General features: G+C 36.3%; 1 protein-coding gene across 1 annotated transcript in view; it reads right to left on the bottom strand.

Annotated features, from left to right (window-relative positions):
* Window positions 1-18,876, bottom strand: part of ND-51 (NADH dehydrogenase (ubiquinone) 51 kDa subunit) — a 68,910-nt gene that overhangs the window by 32,147 nt on the left and 17,887 nt on the right. Inside the window, exons 3-7 of the mRNA XM_081769213.1 lie at window positions 15,858-16,002; window positions 12,414-12,507; window positions 5,215-5,413; window positions 3,983-4,213; window positions 2,351-2,583 (exon numbers count right to left, since the gene is read on the bottom strand). Of these exons, the coding sequence (XP_081625339.1) occupies window positions 2,351-2,583; window positions 3,983-4,213; window positions 5,215-5,413; window positions 12,414-12,507; window positions 15,858-16,002 (902 nt within the window). The remainder of the gene's footprint in view (window positions 1-2,350; window positions 2,584-3,982; window positions 4,214-5,214; window positions 5,414-12,413; window positions 12,508-15,857; window positions 16,003-18,876) is intronic.

The following is an 18,876-nucleotide window of genomic DNA, read 5'->3' as shown; positions in this document are numbered from 1 at the left end:
CCAATGTAAAGATTCGCTTAAGTTAGAGGTGTGTAAATCGGCATGTAGGCTCTTTATTGAAAGTAAGGAAATATGTTTCAGCGTTTCAAAAAAACCTCCTAAGAGGCCATTTTTATATCAAATTTCCCTTTTTTTTTCTTTCTTTATTTTGAAAATGCCGAATATAAGAATTCGTTTAAGAGGTGGAGGTGTGAAATTCGGTAAATAAACTCTTAATTAAAAATAAAGAAATACTTGTATGAGGGTTTCTAAAAATTTCGTCCCTAAAGATGGAAAGATCATTTTTATAATATCCAAATTTCCTTTCTTGATTCAAAAAATTAACAATATATGGATGCTAAAGTTGAAAGTATGAAATTCAGTACACAAACTCTCATTTAAAAGTAAGGGAATAAATGTTTCAGTTTTTGGAAACTCCACTACTAAGGAAGAAAAGGGGTAATATCTAAAATATTCAATTCTTTCTTTCTTTATTCAGAAAGTACCCAATATTAGAATTAGGTTAGCATTTTCAAAAATTCCAACTCTGAATGGGAAAAAGAACACTTTCTACAATAATCAAATTTTCAGTTTTATATTTGTTACACTTTATTCCTCCCGTATGCAGGGTGGACAATTTAGTTAATATTGATATTATTTACCGACCATTTGTGTTTCTTACATAATCCCTTCCTTCCGCGTGCGAAATACTAAAGAATTAGTTTCTAGGATAAACATCTTTCCATATTACTTTTCGTTTAGGAGTAAACACTAGACTGTACTGTACTGAGTTTAGTGCGCTTTTCAACACCGAGTTACATGAGATCCCGCCGGAAATCGAACATGGATCTACCGTGCCGGAGAAAACCTTAGAGCCAAGAGAAGAAGCTGTGAGTTTGTTTATCTGTCATGTTCTAATGTACCATATCGCATAACTATGATGTATTTATAAATTTCTTACATTCGAACATGATCGTAAAACGCAGATTATTAATTTAAAAAAAAAACTATGTGGATACGATTCGAACCGATGTTAAATGAATACTGATATGTGAAATTGTTAAGTTATACATTAAACCAAGAAGGCATGGCTAATAGCCTCCTTCGTTTGTTTTTCCTACTGCTCTGTTGATGGTGCACTGTCCACAGACTTGAATCTGGTAACATGTCGTATGCCAGTGTTTTACTTTTCTTTCTTTCTTTCTTTTTCTTTCTTTTTTTTTTTTTTTTTTTTTTCATATTTCATGTATCTTTTCTACATACCACTTGAATATTTACTTGAAGGCAAACGCATCTCGCTCTCTAACAAAATGGAGGGAAAATAGACCTCTCTTGTAAGCACATCCAAGGGATGTGAGGACGTAGGTGCAGCTTTTTGGACTTAGACTCGGGAAGGCAATCTCGGATTTTGTGGTCACAAGTATATCAATTTTCTAGACCAAAAAATCCTTCTTTCCATCCTCTTAGTAAAAATAATTAATTCCGTTTCACTTGCAGCATTAGAGTTTGGAAAGAACATTTATACAAAAATCAATTTTCTACGCAAAATGGTTTTGGAGATTTCAAGAGCGATAAAAAAAAAATTCAAGTCTTCTTGATCCCTTAGGGATTATATTTTGTAATACTCCGTCTTATACTCACCCTAAAGTTGAAGAAAATACTATACAAAATTTAAACTTGCTTCCTCTAACAGTTTCGAATGGGAAAAATAATTTCCCTCCATCCCCTAGGAAACTTCGCCTTATTCCTAACCTAGGGTTTAATCAGCACACTTAAACAAAATTTCATGTTTCAATGCCCAACAGAAAAATGAAATGAAATGAAATTTTTGAGTTTTACGTCCCACGGTTATGCCGGCTAGGCTAAAGGAGACGGTGATGATGAGTAATGAATGAAATGGTGGAATGAAGAAAGTGGGAGGAAACGGGAGAACCGCGAGAAAACCCACGCACACGGTGTTTGTCCACCACAAAGTTCACTTGGCGGGAGCCAATGCCCAACAGAGTCAAAGATCTGGCAAACACTGATAAGAAAGCTTCAAAACTCCCTTTTATGCTGATAGAGGTTTAATGCCCTCAGCCTAGAAATAAAGAACATTTGTACAGAATTTTAAGTGCGGACGACCAAGAATTTCGGAGATCTATCGAATGTCGAGAACTAACATTCAAGCCTTTCTAAGTGCTGTATTTCGTAAAACATAGTCTTATCCTACGCCTAGGGTCCAAGGAGAACAGTTGTACAAAATTGCAAAGGAAAAGGGGGAAGAGAGACGAAATACATATATGCTTCCATTCATATATTTTGCACCAACTGCAACTAAAGGTCACATGCTATAATTGCTACACAACTATAACTAAAACTGAAAACTTACTTTTTGGGGAGTAAAGGAGTTGAAGATCCTCCAGGAATAACTGCTAATAAATTATCCCAGCCTCCTATAACACCACCAGCATGACGTTCGATTAGCTCTTTCAATGGGATAGACATTTCTTCTTCCACCGTACACGGCTTATTCACATGTCCTGAGATATTGAAAAGTTTTGTGCCTGAATTTCGAGGACGTCCAAAACCTGCAAACCAAGCACCACCACGACGACAAATAGTCTACACAGAAAAAGAAAAATCAACACATTAATGAGCCTCATAATGCTAAGATATCAATAATACCTAAGCACTGATAATTAATAGAATGATGCATAGGCAAAGAAGATGAAATAGCACCCACTTTAAGAAATACCATGATTCAACATCGTGTTCTAATACTGGACTAGTATTGTTAAGCGCATTTACCATCATAAGAGACGTTGGAAATGGGAATTATCTCCCATTTCTCTATGCAACCTTACCAGCGACCGTACAGTTCACACGCGGCAATGTTTCAGGCGTTGTTTAACAAGAGTCCAAAGAATAAAAATCTATTCGATTAGATTCAGGGTTATTCACCGGTACGTTTGAAACGATATAACAAGGATTACTGTCACATGCTAAACTTTATAACCTATCAATTCATCGTAATTGAGATTATTGACACTTCTTTTTTAAACATAATTTATTACAGCATTGATATACAACAATGAAATGCTTTGCAATAGTTTGATAACCGAATGTATGCCTCATCCAATATTACCACAAACTGCACTTGTCAGCCACCAGGCGATGCTCATCCTTGAAAATCATTCACGAATGACATCCAGATCGACCCTCCTTGATGAGTTTCCATGGTCAGCCATCCAACAAGCAGGATAAATTTGTCATTTTGATGACATCCCACGTTCTTCTGTAAGAATATTTACATACTGACCTTTGGTGTATAACAGGTTACAATGGCATGCATACACGTCTTTCCAACAATGAACCCGTCGTCCCGAAACTGTTTTACAGTCCTTTGATAGCCGACTTTCTAGCTTTCATGCATGGTAACAGTTAACCTTCCTAATATCAGTTAAGCATCATTTCACTGTTGCATGAACATCATTTTGGAATTTGCTAGACTAATGCGCCGAACTGCAGCTCACACATGCGCAATTTCAGTATGCGAAAATTGTTCGCTTGTATTCCCATCAGCCTTCTACATAATCGAAAGTTTTAATAATCATCTCAATGTTAGACACACCCTGACCTTTTAATAGATAACTTCACATAATATCTGCATATCTTTTGTCGTTGCATCCTTTCAATTATTCTCTCTTGTAAAGTTCAATAAAGGACACCGCCAAAGTTCGAAATTTGGAACCATAAAACTTTGCAGTGGTAAGAAAAACTTTTCTAAAAGAGCTTAGCTCACGAATTTCTGCCGCGATTTCAACTCTTTTTTGCCGTCAACCGCGGCAGAGATTCGTGAGCCAAGCTATAGTTAATTACATACCGCTCTAGCGAATTAAAGTAAAAGTATTTATCCCCTATTAACTGGTTGTTCATTTCGTATCATCTTCATACTTTTCTACTATGTCGTATAATTTGTGCAAGTAATATTACAGATAAAGAAAAATGGAAAGAAACTCACTGGAGATACAGCTACTGTTTCAACATTCGTGACAGTAGTTGGACAACCAAAGACTCCAACGTCCGCTGGAAATGGTGGCTTCAGACGAGGCTTCCCTTGTTTTCCTTCAAGAGACTCAATCAAGGCGGTTTCCTCACCACAAATGTATGCTCCGGCCCCTCGATGCATAAATACATCAAAATCATAGCCTGATCCACAGGCATTCTTTCCAATAAGTCCAGCTTGATACGCCTGTAACAATACAGAAAAAAAATGTATGTACGATCTACTTAATATTTCTTACACAAATTACACAAGATGATTTTTAAAATTATAATAACATACTGTATATGCTCACTTAATGTCCGCACTCACGTACTGTCCACACCTGGATTTTAGAGGCAAACTTTCTTAAAAAATAAATAAATAAATACTTTTATTCTTGTTATATAACACCACTTCTGTTCCTCTTTAGGATGCTCTTGATGAAGGATGGTTTTATATGCGTAAAAAAGAAAAGAAACCTACCATTCAGAGAAAAAATAACAGTTTACAGTTTGAATTTTAATCTTTAATGTGTGTTGTGTTTGTGTGTGAGTTTACAGTGTGTGTTGAAGCGACTGGAATTAGTTTGCACGCAGATAATAAAAGCAAGATTTTACAAATTGTTTTACAGATTGATTTTAAAGTACCAGAAATTTGGTTTTACTAATTTATCATTTCATTCAATTACTTGCCGGTATTACAAAGATAGTTTAAAATCCAAATTAAAATCTAAAATTAATGACTGAAAAATGTGCGGTTTCTGAACAACCCGCGTAAGTTTGCGCCTGTTTTTTGGCGTCGCAATGTTTGTAAAAAAAAAAAGTGCGGACATTACGCGATCATATACGATGTTAGTGTAAAAACAGGATTACGCTTTGATATCCAGTAGCCAGTATTTAACTAAAAAAGTTATCAAATGCAGATTGGTGATTGGTTGAGTTCAACGTTCTGTTCTGCACTAATACTAAATGAAAACTGGACCTACAACTTACTTGAGATCCGAATTTTTATATACTATTATGTAGGATATTGTTCGTATCTCAACGAATTTTAATATTCAATTTTATTAAATATACATTTATTTGATACTTATTTAGTTAATTAATTGATATTTCATTTTCAATCTTTTAAAGACTCAAACCTGTACTCGATTGGTTTCAAACATTCTGAATTTAAGAGAATTAACAACACAAGAAATAATAACTTACCTCACTAATAGCAACTTGCATGTTTGAGCATTCATTGTAAAATTCTCCTCGAATATAAATATAAGCTGCTCTAGCACCCATGGCGCGTCCTGCTATTAGACATCCTTCTACTAACTTATGAGGATCGTGTCTCATTATTTCTCTGTCTTTGCACGTACCAGGCTCACCTTCGTCAGCATTTACACACAAATACTTCGGTCTGCGTTATAAACAGAAAAATTACTAATAATATTTTGGTTAAATGCGATAAAACAAGAACTTCCTTAGTATTAGTGTTAAAGTATTTAGTACCAACGTGTAAAATACAAAAATTGTAATTATTGATAATTGATAACTGTAATTGGAACATTATACATCTAATTCCTTATTTAAGTTAGCTATTTCAAGTCAAAACAACAATCATATACCGTATGATTGGATTTAGGTTAAGTTTAACGTCTCTTTCAGCAGGAGCTTAACGTGAGATCCGAACATGAGCTCTCGCCGAGAATCCAACCCAGGTCTTCCACGCAAAAGGCACGTACGCTATCCGCATAGCATCGAAGGAGCTCTAACCTGATAGAAATACAATTAAGATCACTCGGTACACGTTGTCCGATTCGAATCGAATTTGAACCACAGAATATATGTCTGTCTGTCTACGGTATGCTAATTTTAGTTTTGAAGATCCCAGCACATCAGCCATTATCGAAGACAGATTATCGTAATGTCGGTAGCAGGCATATTGCTAGTAGCCATCCACGCTGATACGCAATCAAAACTAATTTCCCTTCTCTCTCTGTCATTCTAAAAAGGGAAAGGAAGTCAAGGAGAGAAACTTCCTTTTTTAAGATACAGTGTAATGTAAAATTAAATTTCCACCCCAATTCGCTAACATTTGTCGTTTAGAAGGCTGTTTCTTTTAGCCATTATAAATTCCCGCTACTAACAAACTAAGTCGGAGAATGTATTTGATGCATGTTAAAATAAATTATTTTAAAAATGGAAACCTATCAAAACAGCGTCTTCACTTACTAAGATCCAATATAGGAAGGTGATGATATTCACTGAAACTATTTTGATATTAATAAATCAAAACGCTTTCCTGGTAAGCTTCCATTTTATTATGTTAATATAAATTATTACACGTTTATTTGTTTTAAAAGCTTCATTTCAATGGCAATTATTAAATTGAATTACTACAAATAAGATCGCATTCGTTAATAAATCTCAATTATTCTTATATTTAAGAGATGGATGAGCTTGAGGCAACCCAATCCTGTCGAAATTCCATCTTTATTTCAAATTTCAAAGAAGGTAGTATTCTATACGATTGGCTAACCGAGTGCACGAAGAAATTACGTGTACAAAATATCGTACATACAAATTATACTGTGTAGTAATAAGTATATGAACTTATGTATAATATTCTGTGTATATATATTTGATGTGTGGAGAAGAATGTAAAGAATTAGTTGGGTCGAGCGGAAAACGAATGAGAGTGTGTTAGAAATGGTGGGTGAGAAAAGAACACTTTTAGATATTATTAGGAAGAGGAAGAGAAACTGGTTGGGACATTGCCTAAGAAGAGATTGTATCATGAGGGACGTCTAGAGGGTATGGTGGCGGGAAAGAGAGGGAGGGGGCGAAGGAGACTACAATTAATGGATGATATAAAAATAGAAAGATCATACGCGAAGACGAAGAAGTTAGCGGAGGACCGTGGAGCATGGAAGCTTCTCAGCTGCGGCAAGTGACCTGCCAATAAAGGCAGAATACCTATGATGATATTTCATCAAATTGTACTATATATTCATTTGTAGCATATTGCATATTTAGTGCTTACTGACGCGAGAATTCATAAAACCTAGCAGTTTTGTAATAAAACATATGCCCGAATAAGTTTTGCCTAGTAGTGAGAAGCATTGCAGTTTGAATGTTTTCAATTCTTTGAGTGAACAACACCTTAAAGAGCTGACTGACAAAGAAATGGGGAAACAAACTGCCACAGGAAAGGAACTGTTTATAGAATTAGGTGAAAGGGCGAATTTACAAAAAATCTATTAAAGAGGCTCATACTTGACTTTCTTCCTAGGAAAGTACGACGTTCTCGAAATCAGGAATTCGATCAAGGTGTACAAGCTCTTTTTTCGAAATGAGCTCCCAATTTAGATAACATCTTGTAGTTATGAACAATAATGAACTTCCCTCTACTTCTCAAACATTATTACTATTATGTACCAGTATACTTCCTTTTTAAAAGTTTAATATCAGAATACCAGTAAATTACAGACCTGGACGAGGCATGTTGTTTTTCTAATCATTTGAAGTTCCGTCGTTATCATGTTAACATTCTGATGCTCTACCCATACACTATTTTATTTGCTTTTCGATTGATATTAAAATGAAACTATCGCATGAACACACTAAGGACCCTTTCAATTCTCAACTTTATCATTGGTTATATTTGTTATTGGCAAGTTCATTTTGACTGCTTATCACGTTAGATGGAATGAATAATAATTTCGTGTGTGAATATTGCAGGTGATCATAGTCTCTGCAATGCCAGTGACAAAAGTGAACGCATATTGTGGAATTATGTGACTTTAAGTGTGGCCGTATAGTGGGCTGCAAGAGATTGGAAGGTTGTGCTGCTCACGTGGGTCGTGACGTGTCAGTGTTCCTTCAGTGATGTATAAAATGGGATACAAGAGGATTCCTATAGCAGATGTGCCCTGCAACCTTGGAAAACACCTAGACTTAAGGGTGGTTCGAATCTATCTTACAAGACAGGGGCCATCAGTGCAATCAGTACTACCATGGCCTCCCAAATACTTAAAGGAACGCTAAACAATCTATTTTTGGAGGACGTAAAAAAAATAATAATTGGGAGGGGTTAGACCCACCTGCAAAAAGAGTAAATTCCCATTGTTACCCAATCTTAATTTAGAACCTGGATAAAAAGGAAAGAAGACGAATGTCTTTATTCCATTGCTCGGATACTTATTCTGTTAATGTTAAGTTACCAGAATAATGACGTAATATGGGCTGTATATAGCTAAGGCGTCCTTAGCAATTAGGATTAGGTATTATATTTCTCGGTTTTTGGTATCTATGATCATAATACACACTGAGAGGTGACGTCCCTCGGCGATTCCACTATCCAGGGAGGTGTGGAAGGAAGATACCTGGGACCCTTCTGTTACGTACCATCCCGCTATTTGTCTAGTGCGCACTAAGAGATACCCCAGGAGAAACCTCATTCAGGATGGCAGACTTGAAAAGGCTTTTATACCTATCTGGCTCAGTGTCCCCACCTGGAATCAAACCTGAGACTGCTCGTACCAAAGGCGAGGGAATGTTACCGACTACGCTATGCGGGACCACCGTTCTCAGAAATAACCAGATAAGAAACATTAATAGATTTTGACCTTCCGACCCCTTCCCTCGAGGCAAAAATCGAAAAGGCGGCTTCCTACACAATTAGATCTGGTAAAGATATATCTGTGTACCAAATTTGGCGGCTCCAAGTGGCTACTTTCTAGGTGAAATTCAGTCCACAGACATACACACGCACAGACATATACATTATTTTATATATAAGGAAGTAAACATAACACACGCAATTTTACATTTTTTAAAAATCTGTAAAAGGATAAGGCAATAAATAATACAATTTCGAGAATACAGGGGCCTAAAAGGTAGGAATTATCGATTTGGGCCAACTATGGCATATGGATAGGCAAGGGGAGGTTTCTTTTATGTATGTATGTTTAGCGTGGTGAACAAATGGCGATAAGTAACCAAAGGGATCTGAAATTTAAACTTATAGGTAGCATCATCCAAAAAAGGAACTGACGACTTTGAGGCATTTTTGTCACAAAGTTAGTTCTTCGATCTTGGAAATTTTACATGGGCTTATATTTATTTTGGCGTGGAAGAGAGATCACGAAGGGTAGTGTATGTGTAGCAAAATTCAAATGATGATATAAGTATTTATTTTGGCGCGGGAAACAAAGAGTAACACGAGCTATCAAGCTTAAGATTCAAATTCAACAGTATCATGCAAACACTGTTCAGTCGATTTTGAATTTTTAGTATGTATAAAAGTAGACCTTTCACCTTAAAGTTCATGGGCATATACTGTATGTTCATGTTAGCGTAGGAGTCAAAAGGGTTGAAAGAAATTCAAATTCAGCATCATCACATAAAACTGGTTTGTTACTTGTTTTCATTTAGTCACTTGTTCGAAGCCTTCCTTCTGAGAAACGTTTAAGAAATTTATGACAAATGACGACTGAATTCGTGCTACAAAGCGTAAAAAAGAAAGAAAGGAAAAAAAAAAACCTACACTTTGACCCCCTCCCTGGTGGTCAAAGCTTAGTAGCAAGATAAATATGTTTATAAATCCAGAACTACCGTAATAACCTGTAGACGTGAAACAGTATGGATGTTCTTGTTTTTCTGCAACTGACGAGTTTATATACATCTATTCTCATAGGTGGAAGATAGAAAAGACTTGATTTTGATTTCAGCGTCTTTTTCAGCACCGAACCTATATGAAACATGAACCTACAGCTTAACATGGGATTCGAACTATATGAGTTCCCGCCGGGAACCGAACCAGGGTCTCCCACGCCAAAGGCGCGTACGCTAACCGCTTAGCCATGAGGGAGCTCGGAAGTTAGAAAAAAGTGTTTCATTTTTAATAAAATTAATTAGCAGATTGAAATTACAAGATTTAAATTATGAAGCACGAATAGCAAACTAAGATGTTGGTACATATAGTTTTTATATTGCAGAACTAATTTTTACCATATGTTGTTTTATTTGTTCGGAGCTTAATATTCCTTTCTGCACCTAGGCTGTATGAAACGTGCAGTCACAACATAATGTCCAATCAAATCACATGAGTTTTCACCGGAAACTGAACTCGGGTCTCCCACGCCGATGTTGCATATAGCCACAAGTAAGCTCTCGTATTTATTATTTATAAAATACAAACTGATCCGATAGTAGTAAAAGTTGTTATTATATTAGACATGCATATGTTATGATCTATAATTGTTAATTTTTTAAAAAATTCTTATTTTCTGTAAATAGGCCATTTTTCAGTGGAACCGATGGTTAACATGGTTACCAACATAGATGGGTTTCATTATATTATCAAACGAATACAACTTTACTTTAGTATTCTTGAACAGTTTGCTTTTCAGCCGTGGAAAGATTAAGTGTACGGAGTTTGACGCAGGTAACAAGCTACGGACTAAATTTATTATATATATATATATATATATATATATATATATATATATATATATATATATTTACAAACCAATATAGGATTTCCCCATGTACAGTATAGCCTCCCTCCCCCTCTGAAGAAGTGGCTGGCGCGCGCCTTTAATGTACGTGGTCCCTAGTTCGAGTCCCGGTGGGAGCACACTGAAATTAGAACGCATTGCGATGGATTCCGCCTTATGCTACAGGAACACCAGAGAAGCAAGGAAATCAACCACTAGAATAATATTTTTAAAAAAAAATTAAATGGAAAATCGTCAAGAAGTCTTCAAGTATTATTGAACAGAAAATTGCTGTAAATCATGCCAGTGATGCTATCTTCATATATATATAAATCAAATTAAAAACTTTTTCCCCCCAGAAACTTAAAATAATCCAAAAACAACGAAACCCGAAAATCGTAACTTTTTAAAATGGATCTTTTCAAACCCTGTACTGAGTAACTCAAACTGTTTGGGGTTTTGCCCTGACCAGAGATTAAATCAGGTGCAGTGCGAGCGCGCAAACCATCATGTAAGATAAACGCTCATAGCATAGGCGGTTTCCCACAAAACTATCTCGCCTCCGAGAAAGCTGAATTGCAGGAGCATGCCATCGATCCCGGCTATCAAAGTGCTTAAGATGAAACTTTTTTTTTTTTTTTTTTAAGGCAAGCATATCTGTTCTCACTTACAATTAGAAACTAGAACATCATTTCTGCAATAATTTGCTAGGCTGTCGATATTATGAAATTATCTGTGAAACTCTTCCTATGACAGTCTCTCCCTCACCCTTCTTCCTAGCAGAAAAGAAAAATATTTCAGTCTTTTTACTTATCTTGAAGTTTCCGATTGACTATCTCTACTGTATTCGTACTAAATTTTCTTTTAATGAGATTTACATCATTATTTTGAATTACAATTAATTGCCAGGAATATACGAAACACTATCAAACACGGAAAAAAAAGAAAGTTCCCGGAACACCTTCAGACTCAAAATATACATCATTCTGTATATAACAGAGAAATAACCTGAGTTTTTTCAAATTGTTGTGTATGATATTAGCAATTATTTTACAGTAGTGAACTTTATTAAAATTATATAAGAACTGTGGATATGCTGTGTACCCACAGATACGCATCTATAATGTTCGAAATTGTTCCACGACATATTATTAACAAACGAACTGACATTATCACCTCCAGGCCTATGTTTACGAACAATACTGGTACCACAGCGCGACTGAGTTTTCTCATTACGACGCTACTGACGATAGAAGAAATTGAGGTTTTGCAGTGGCAACTTTTGAGGGAAGTCACACGGTAAAAATTGAAATTTCATCGCTACAACCTAAGAGCAGAAAGCTTGATAAGTTTCAAATAGTTCTATTCTAGAATTAGTACATTAGATAAGCTTTCCTGACTCAGCTTGTAGCGGCAACATTTAAATTTTTACTGATGTGACTTCCCTCAAGAGTTGTGACTGCGCTATTGCAAATTGGCTGCAAACGTAATTCGGGCATTTTGTTCTGCACTCCGTCCCGTTGCTGATGGTTCAACGTAAACGGACACGCCCGTATTGTTTAGATTTACACTGAATACAAACAAAACTGAAATGAAATGAAATCTTTCAGTTTAACGTCCCACGTTTATGCAGTTTCGGCTAAGGGAGACGGACGAATACGAACAAATAACAAGAGAAAGGAGGCACAAAATACATGAATACGGGCATGATCACCTTCAATCGCTTTTAACAGCAAATAAGTTTATATCCATGGTCAAATCCCTTTGTTTACATATGAACTTAAATATTTTTTATCACATTTAGTCATGTGTCAAGAACATAGTAATTCTTGAGATTCAATAAGAATATTATTTTTATAGGAAAAGATAATTTATTTTATTTGTTTACTTTTAACTTTATATATCAAAAATCCTTACCTTCCATCTGAAGGCTTATTCATGAAACTCCATTTTAAACCAGACGGAAAGCCTGCTCCTCCTCTTCCACGAAGGCCTGAAGTTTTTATTTCATCTGTATACCGAGAATGAAAATTTAGGTTAAGCCATGTCATAATGAATGAGCAAGACAAAGCATATATAGCAAAGAAATACTCCACCATAACATATTACTATTCTTGCCATCAGTTCCATGAGCAGTAAAATATACAGGGTGTAATTTAATTAATGTAACAAACGTCGGGAGGTGAATTCTGACACCGGGATAAGAAAAAAAAAGTTCTATCGTATCATATTGTGCATATTGGCAGTTATTGAGGCCGAAAGCGTGGGAACAGTAAGTTCGAAACAACAGATATCTACTGCAAAAGGACACAAATGTACGTTCATCGGGCACATCACATGAGATGCTCAAAGTGTCCACAACGGACAGCAATGCATGCATGACAACGTCGGATCACGGATTTGCGAACGCGTTCGAAAATATCTGGGTCATGGCGAACAGCTGCACAGGCGTTATGGATACGCTGTTCAAAGTCGCTGGCAGGAGTACCATACACCACACTTTTAATGTGTCCCCACAGACAAAAATCCAATTGATTCAGTCAGGTTCAAAGACCAGACACGCTCGATCCAACCTCTTGTTCAACCGCCGGCGGACATTCATACTAAAGTGCGCATGTATATGCTGTGGCGAATCGTTAGGGAAATCTGTTCCAGTAATTGGGGCAGTGTATCCTGGAGGAAGGTCAAATACAGTGCTTCATTCAGTCTTCGGGGTAGCATGTATAGGCTGATTAGTTGATTATGGACAATATCACATCACACATTGAGTCAAATTGATATTAATCATGAGTAACAACCGTACCATGGGGATGTGCACCTGCCCACGTGTATATGTTATCAGGGCTCATAGTGGTCTGGTCTCAAATAAATAGTTGAAAAGTGACCAAAAGCACACGAAAAAGTTATCAAAACGTGACCAAAACCTCATCATGCCCCTTTTTTCCTTTGTCAATTTCTCTATCACCTCTCTGTTTGAGCTTCCTCCTTTCTTAGGTTTTCTAAGTATGCTTTGTAGTTACGTTAAGCAGACTTAGCAGATGTAAGAAGCTTCTGAGTAAGTGGAACCAATTCTGGCCTATTTCCGAATTTCTTCATCCCAGACATTATATTTAACGTAGTTGAGAGTTCTCAAAGCCATGAAATATTCCAATTCATCACCTACTCTTAAGAAGAACATACAAGAAGCATAACACAAGACGGACATAATGAACCACACAAAAACACACACAACGAGCGGAGCGTTAACAATTCAAGAGAAAACTAAAAGACTATTATGATAGAAGAAAGAACAGACACAGAAAGGTTCTTAACCTCACCTTGAGAGCTTAAGCATCCACCAACCATCCACTGTGCTTTAGAAAGAATAAAAGCTGAAGTGAGAATAAAGCTGATTGTCACATGTGGCAGCAAGTACTGAAGCTTTCGGAAGAGTAATGAGTAACAAGTTTCTGCCTTTTCCATTTATTTTTATATTTTTCTTAGAAAACTGCCAATGCAGAACATAAATCACACGAAAAAGTCACTTTACCTCCCAAAAAAGTAACTTTTAGTTAAAAAAGTGATTCGCTATGAGCCCCGACACCATCTCCTCCAAACGTGGTTGGAAACCCGCTTCTGTCAGTCTTTGTACCCTTTGCAGGTGGTATAGGTACAAGGCATTTTTATGTAACGCACGCAACGCAGTCATGTAATTAATATGCATTTCACGGCTAAGTTCCCTCGTACTCATACCTGGCTCATTGTCTACAGCGTCTAACACACGTTCATCCATAACAGGTGTTCGTACACGACGAAATCGATCTGCATCCACATGGGCAGGTATTACAGTCCCTGTTTCACACACGTGCAGATAAATTGCTGCAAACACAATGTTGGTGTCTGTTAGGAAAACGCTCCTGATAAAATCGTGTTGCTTCACGTCCATTGTCATCTGTATGACCGTAAATAAATAGCATGTCGGCCTGTTCGCAGTTTGAATAATGCACTATGTTTTAGTCAAGCACTGCCACTTACCCTATTCAACACTCGCAGAACAATGATCGCACTCCTGTACTGCAGCGTCATGAACACAAACGCTTCCTGTGTGTGTGAATCGAGCAATTACGTATTGAACAGCAGCGCCAAATCTAGACTTTCTGATCTAGACTTACAGCGCCATCTGTAAGTTTATTGGTTTTCAATATCTACCGCTTCGAACTTCCTGTTCCCATGCTTTAGTCCATCGCTAACTTTGCCACTATGCTACATGTTCATAGGACCTTGTTTGCTTGTCTCGATGCCTCCCGACGTTTGTTACATTAAGTTACTCTGTATATATAAGGTATTTTAAAACAAAACCGACGTTTGTGAAGTGATTTCAATCACCAAGGTAATAAAAAAAAATTACATGGACTTATGAAGAAAGGTGCTAAGTTTCACAAGTAGGGCTGTGCAAAAATGCGGAAAAGCTACATTGTAACACGTGATATTACGAACACGAGAAACTGTGGCGTGATGGTCCATATCAGTGAATTAAGTCACACATATGTCATCCAAAAATGCGTAATGTGTATGCAAGGGATTCCTTACACAGACATTCTTAGACATGCTCCCAACAGAATTCTCAAGTAAGAGAGGGAGAGAGCGAAGTAGGCTACATTTTGAGGATGAGGATCACTTCTATTTGTCCTTATTAAAGAAAGGGCATTTTGGAACGGGATGGCAACTAGAAGAAACTTTTGAAAAAAAAAAAGGTTCTGATACATCAATTGTAATTTCTCTTCCTCTTCTTCGAATGTCTCTTCTTTTTTTTTTCACTTAGCCGACAAATATTCCAATCCTTCCCTCCTTTTCATATCTCTCCCATGTACTTCTCTCTCTGCATACAACAAAAGAAAGAAAGAGTGAATAAATTGCAATATCGAGAGATGATCTATTGTGGACCTCCCGTGACACCCCCAGTGAGGATAAGACGCCTCGCTCCGCGGGCCCACCACACTGCGCGAGCAGCTAATTCTTGCTCTTTTTTTTTTTTTTTTTTATTTTCTCTCTTCCAACTCATATATATATATATATATATATATATATACACAATGTACACTACATACCCAATGTATACAATGTATACAATATATCCAATGTATACAATGTACACGAATAGATCCTACAGAAATTCTGATAGGAATAACAATAATAAAAATATAAAGACTTGAAATTCAATCCTTTCTTTCACTTAATTTTGTGTAATATTGCTAATCTATTCTTTTTTATCCTTTTTAAATAATCATGTTATTCATTTTACTATTGAGTTCCTTTTACTTCATTATTTTCTTCAAGTTTCTCACAAATTAACTAATTAATTAATAAAAAACATGGACTTACTGATAATCCATTCCGGTCCTTTTAAAATGATTTCTTTTGTCTTGTACCAGTCACCTCTCTTTAGCGCACCCTTCAATCTCCAGTCATGTCGCCCGTAAAGATTCGTGAAGATGCGATCTTCATCTTTCAGAGGCCCAAATTTTGTCTACAATAAATAAATAAATAAATATATATATATATATATATATATATATATATATATATATATATATATATATATATATATAAGTAAGCGTTTCTGAAGGTTTTCGTTCAATTTTCTATTATATTTCACTTTTTTAGTACTATGACTTACATAGACGCTACACAGTCATAATTCTATATGGTGGCGTGGGGCAATTATGGGCTGTAAATGTAAACCTTAATTGTACGTATCTCAAAATAAATATTGCCATTTTAAATTTTGACAAATACCATAATAATTCTATATTATTTGCACGAATTACGAAAAATCTCAAACCCAGGTAAGATATATTTCAGACTTGTTTTTTGAACTCTCAATTGTCACAACTGCCCAAACCCTGAGGAAATTATGCCAAAGTTTCCTTGTTTCTATTGTATTTACATTACATTGACTTTTGAGTTACCAAGTCATGGGCCTGTTTTGGCAATTTCAAATGGTAAAAAAATGAAAACTTTGAGTTTTACGTTCCACGATTATGCCGGTTAGGCTAAAGGAAACGGTGATGATGAATAATGAATGAAATGGTGGAATGAAGAAAGTGGGAGGAAACGGGAGAACCCCGAGAAAACCCACGCACACGGTTTCTCCACCACAAAGTTCACTTGGCGGGTGCTGGGATCGAACCCGGGACCCCAAGCACCAGAGGTGAACGCTCTACCACTGACAATTTCAAATGGTGTCAGTAAATATTTTCTATCTCTAAGAAAGTTATGAATAAAAACACCAGACTGTACAAACGACTGTTACACATATATATTATCTACTAGCTGAACATACCAATTCTTCGCATGGGGGCTGTATTTGGAAGTCAACGCCTGTGGGAGTATCATCATTCATTTCAGCGACCGTGAAAACTATGGATTTGATACTAATATCGGTCATTTTGGGCTAGTTTTACATGTCTCTGTCCCCCCCCCCCCCCTCCTCGCTGACTCCCGGCCCGCATACAATGGTAGCTGAATTTGAAGGTCATCGCTGATGGAAGTGTCACCATTGATCTCAGCGACCGCGAAACTATGAATTTGACACTAATACCGGTCATTTTGGATTACTTTTACATATCTCAGTCCCCCCCCCCTCCCACTGGGTACCTCGACCGAATAGGGTGAATTTGAAAGTTAATGCGATCCGAGTTTCACCATTGATCTCAGCGACCGCGAAAACTATGAATTCGACACTAATATCGGTTATTTTCTACTACTTGTACATGTCCCGGTAAACGCCCCCCTGGTTCGAATTTTGAGAAAAGCACTTTGCCTTGGTCTGGGGCCTGGACCAAGGTATCCGTGACCAAAATTTGGTAACTCTCGGTCAACTTGTCTAATTTCCAGGTCGGTCCCGGTAAACGCCCTCCTCCTTTTTGAGACCCCCCTGGTTCGAAATTTGAAAAAATCGCTTCGTCTTGATTTGGAGCCTGGACCAAGGTACCCGTGACCAAATTTGGTAACTCTCGGTCCACTCGTCTGGTCCCCACGCCGCACACAGACAGACAGACAAACACACAAATTCTTTATTTTATTTATATTAGAAGATTAGATTCTACAGAAACAAACATGAACAATTTAACTATGAAAACTTATAAATAGACTTTAAAACTCTTAGGCTACAATTAATTTAAAACGTTTACACATTCCTACACATTTTGGAAAATGTAAATAGCCTATATTGTCAGTTACATTAAGAGATTTGCCAAATACACACCATAACTACCAATTTCTCAGTCAAAATCTGAGTCCAGATCTATTGTGAAAAATTCATCTTTATACCTATTAAATCATAAAAATATTCTACATTTTTCCTGCTATTTCACTGTCTTCTACTATAAATGGTTCGTGTTCATTTATAATAAGAGGGCCAAAAAAAAAAATCCATTTCACTACATCAAAGAATAATTTCTTCAGTTGTGATGTTAGTACTGGTCACAGAGCCACAGGTGGTTACAAAGTCATTCATATTCAGCAGCCTTTAAACAGAGTACCAATAAGCACTGTTCTGATATATTTTAATCTTAAAATCTTATATTCTTGCTAAAAGAAAATGCTCCTTTAGTTACCCCATAACATTACAAAATGGGACAATTGCAATATCTCAAATTAAACATATCATTTATTTAAATAACTAATATGACTATTTTGTATAATGCTTTGGAACATGACAAAACCACCTAATTATTAAAAACATTTAGAAAACAAGTTTAGTCACAGTATGAAACTTACAGTAGATTTTCAAATTACACGAATTCAATACTCAAACTTGAATAGTACATTCATAACTTCCGGTTGAAATAGGGGACTAAAATAAAATATAGAATCTGTTTCTCGAACACTGAATCCATATCCATATATATAAAAGAGAGACTATTCGTTATCTCTTACGGCTTTTGCTCCATAAAGATTAATACTGAAACCTGACGTACTAATTGATGTATCTATCACTTCCGCTTGCAATAGAGGATTAAACACAGAGATGAAACATATTATTATGATAATGAATTCATATCAAAAAACTGCTTGTTGCTATCTGTTTTCGTTTTATCCATTATGCGATCAGTGCTGTGAATTGAAAATCGTACACTCTCACCACTTCCAGTTGGAACAGATAGCTAAAATGCGAGAAAAATTTAATTCTTGGGACGCTAAATCTGAGTCAAACCGTTTTTCGATATCTACTGTTTTTCCTATATAGAAATCAGTACTGAAACCAGAAGTAGTAGTAAATTTCAAGCACCCCGGTTTTAGAAGTGTGTCGTGAGTGGTGCTACATTGAGACGCTGAATCGATTGTAAGATACTGCTTATCATTATCTCTTAGTGTTTGTCATTATCATTATCTCTTC

The sequence above is a fragment of the Thermobia domestica genome, chromosome 8 (assembly GCF_964235325.1).
Source record: "Thermobia domestica chromosome 8, izTheDome1.hap1.1, whole genome shotgun sequence".
Taxonomy (NCBI): domain Eukaryota; kingdom Metazoa; phylum Arthropoda; class Insecta; order Zygentoma; family Lepismatidae; genus Thermobia; species Thermobia domestica.
The sequence above is the reverse complement of the archived record's forward strand: the minus strand, read 5'-3'. Positions and strand labels throughout refer to the sequence as shown.